General features: G+C 38.2%; 1 protein-coding gene across 1 annotated transcript in view; it reads right to left on the reverse strand.

Moving 5' to 3' along the window:
• Positions 1 to 1,205, reverse strand: part of CLEC3A (C-type lectin domain family 3, member A) — a 10,256-nt gene extending 9,051 nt beyond the window's left edge. The window contains exon 1 of the mRNA XM_008570586.1: positions 1,091 to 1,205. Coding sequence (XP_008568808.1) covers positions 1,091 to 1,205 — 115 coding nt within the window. The remainder of the gene's footprint in view (positions 1 to 1,090) is intronic.
• Positions 1,206 to 1,966: the final 761 nt, after the last annotated feature.

Raw genomic sequence — 1,966 nt, forward strand, 5'->3', positions numbered from 1 at the left:
GGCCGGCCCTGAAATATAATATTTTACAAGGAAAAAAGTTGCCACTTCAGAAACCTTGCATCAGACCTTAATTTTATAAATAAATACCACTGGAAAAGAGCACTTTATAATCAGCAAAACAAAACAAAGACAAGCTCACTTTTTTTCCACTGTGTCATGTCAAATCAAGACTTTAACCTGGTTGGTATTTCTTGTGTGTTTTGTTATTAATAAAGTGATATTGATAAGGAAACAGTGCCATGATATTTATCTAGAAATATTCTGATATAAAAATGACGCAGAGGATGAGATGAAACATCACTCTGTCTGTGTCTTGATGCTTTTTCTTTTGCTTGGGTTTTAGCATATTGCAAATAAATTGACATCACCTTTGTTTTTGAAACTTTTTTTTTAACCTCACCTAATTCAAGTCACCCCAAATTTGAGGTTGCTTGGAGATTCAATTTCATGTCAAAATATCTTCAAATACTATATGACTTTGCATGTTGACATATTTTTAAGTTAAAGAGGCTCAATTTCTGTCTACAACACAAAAAGTTTAAATATATGGTATGGGCTGTCCTTATCTTGCCAGGAATATGGAAATATACCTATGTCATAACCAATAACAAGAGGGAAGTCACAATTACCAATAGCTGTGTCCTCTACTACACATGTAGTAAAATTATAGTTATCTTAGAAACAATTTAAATAGAGTTACTCCGCATCTATGAGTGAAACAGTGTACTCTGTTAATCAATATGTTCTGCTTATCCCATCATTTGTAATACCAGATGTTCCCATATCCAGGTGAGCTCCAAGAATATTCTGCAAATCTCAGCCCACGTGACAAAAGATATACCATACAGAAATTTTTTTACACTACAAGGTTTTTTTTTGTTGCAAAAATCCCACTACATAGTTCCTTTAAATACCAAACAGCCCCCAGAGAATTCAAAGGTCACTCAATCCCCTAGAATGCCATATACACATAATGGCAGTGGTGCTATCACCAGAGTCGTCTCCTGGAAGAGTTTGGATATGAACACTGTCCAGCACCTCCCCACACTGAGTGAGCCTCGAATTTTGTTGGACTGAGAGGCCCCATTACCTTTCACTCGGCGTTTGCTGTGTTTCCTGGATTTTAATTTGGACGTGTGGCTGGTGGTCTGGTCCAGGAGTAAGGTGATTACCAGGATGTAAATTACAAGTCCATTCTTTGCCATGGCTCTCGGGCAAGCCTGCTGGGCCCCTTTGCCAGCCCCTCAGAAGCAGTTATGGAGCAAGCAGACTACACAGCCACATCTTGCTCCAGAATGCCTGGGCCAGCTTTATAAAGAGAGCTGTGAAGGTTGGCTGGGATCCTGCTGACGAAATGTTTGAATGCCTCTGCTGGCCACCGCATAAGGTGGCTCCGTGTTCACATGCCTTGTGTTAGGCTTTCTATTTATTCATTTAATTTCTGCTGCATTTCCTAGTCAATTTGTCTTTTCAGAGTGTATCAGAATTAACAATACACTAAGGGTTTTGCCTGCTTTCCTTTTTTTTTTTTTTTGTAGTTTAAATTTAAAGTCTGGGAAGCTTCAGGTCTCTGTGAAGAGCCAATATTTAAGTCTTTGATCTGGAGCTCTGAAGTTTACTAAATGTTCTGGAAAATGGATTCAATCTTGTTTTAAGGGAAAAACAATGATAAAAAATAAAAAAGGCAATAGGAAAGTTACTGCGTGTGTGTGATGTCACAGCACCATACATTCAAACTAGAGTGTCTACACACTCCACACTACTTCAGTCATATGTCTACACAGCTCAGTGGACCTTGGGAATGGTTTGCTCAATGCGATTTATGGAGGTGGCTGACATGTATACTTTACAATAAAATATAAGGCCTCCCTCTATTAAGGTTTTGTGGACTCATTAAGAATTACCTTCCTGGGAAAACACACCTTGGAATGAACAGAAAATTTAAAAGGGTGAATCATTTCCATAC

Source organism: Galeopterus variegatus, unplaced genomic scaffold (genome assembly GCF_000696425.1).
Source record: "Galeopterus variegatus unplaced genomic scaffold, G_variegatus-3.0.2 Scaffold617, whole genome shotgun sequence".
Classification (NCBI taxonomy): Eukaryota; Metazoa; Chordata; class Mammalia; order Dermoptera; family Cynocephalidae; genus Galeopterus; species Galeopterus variegatus.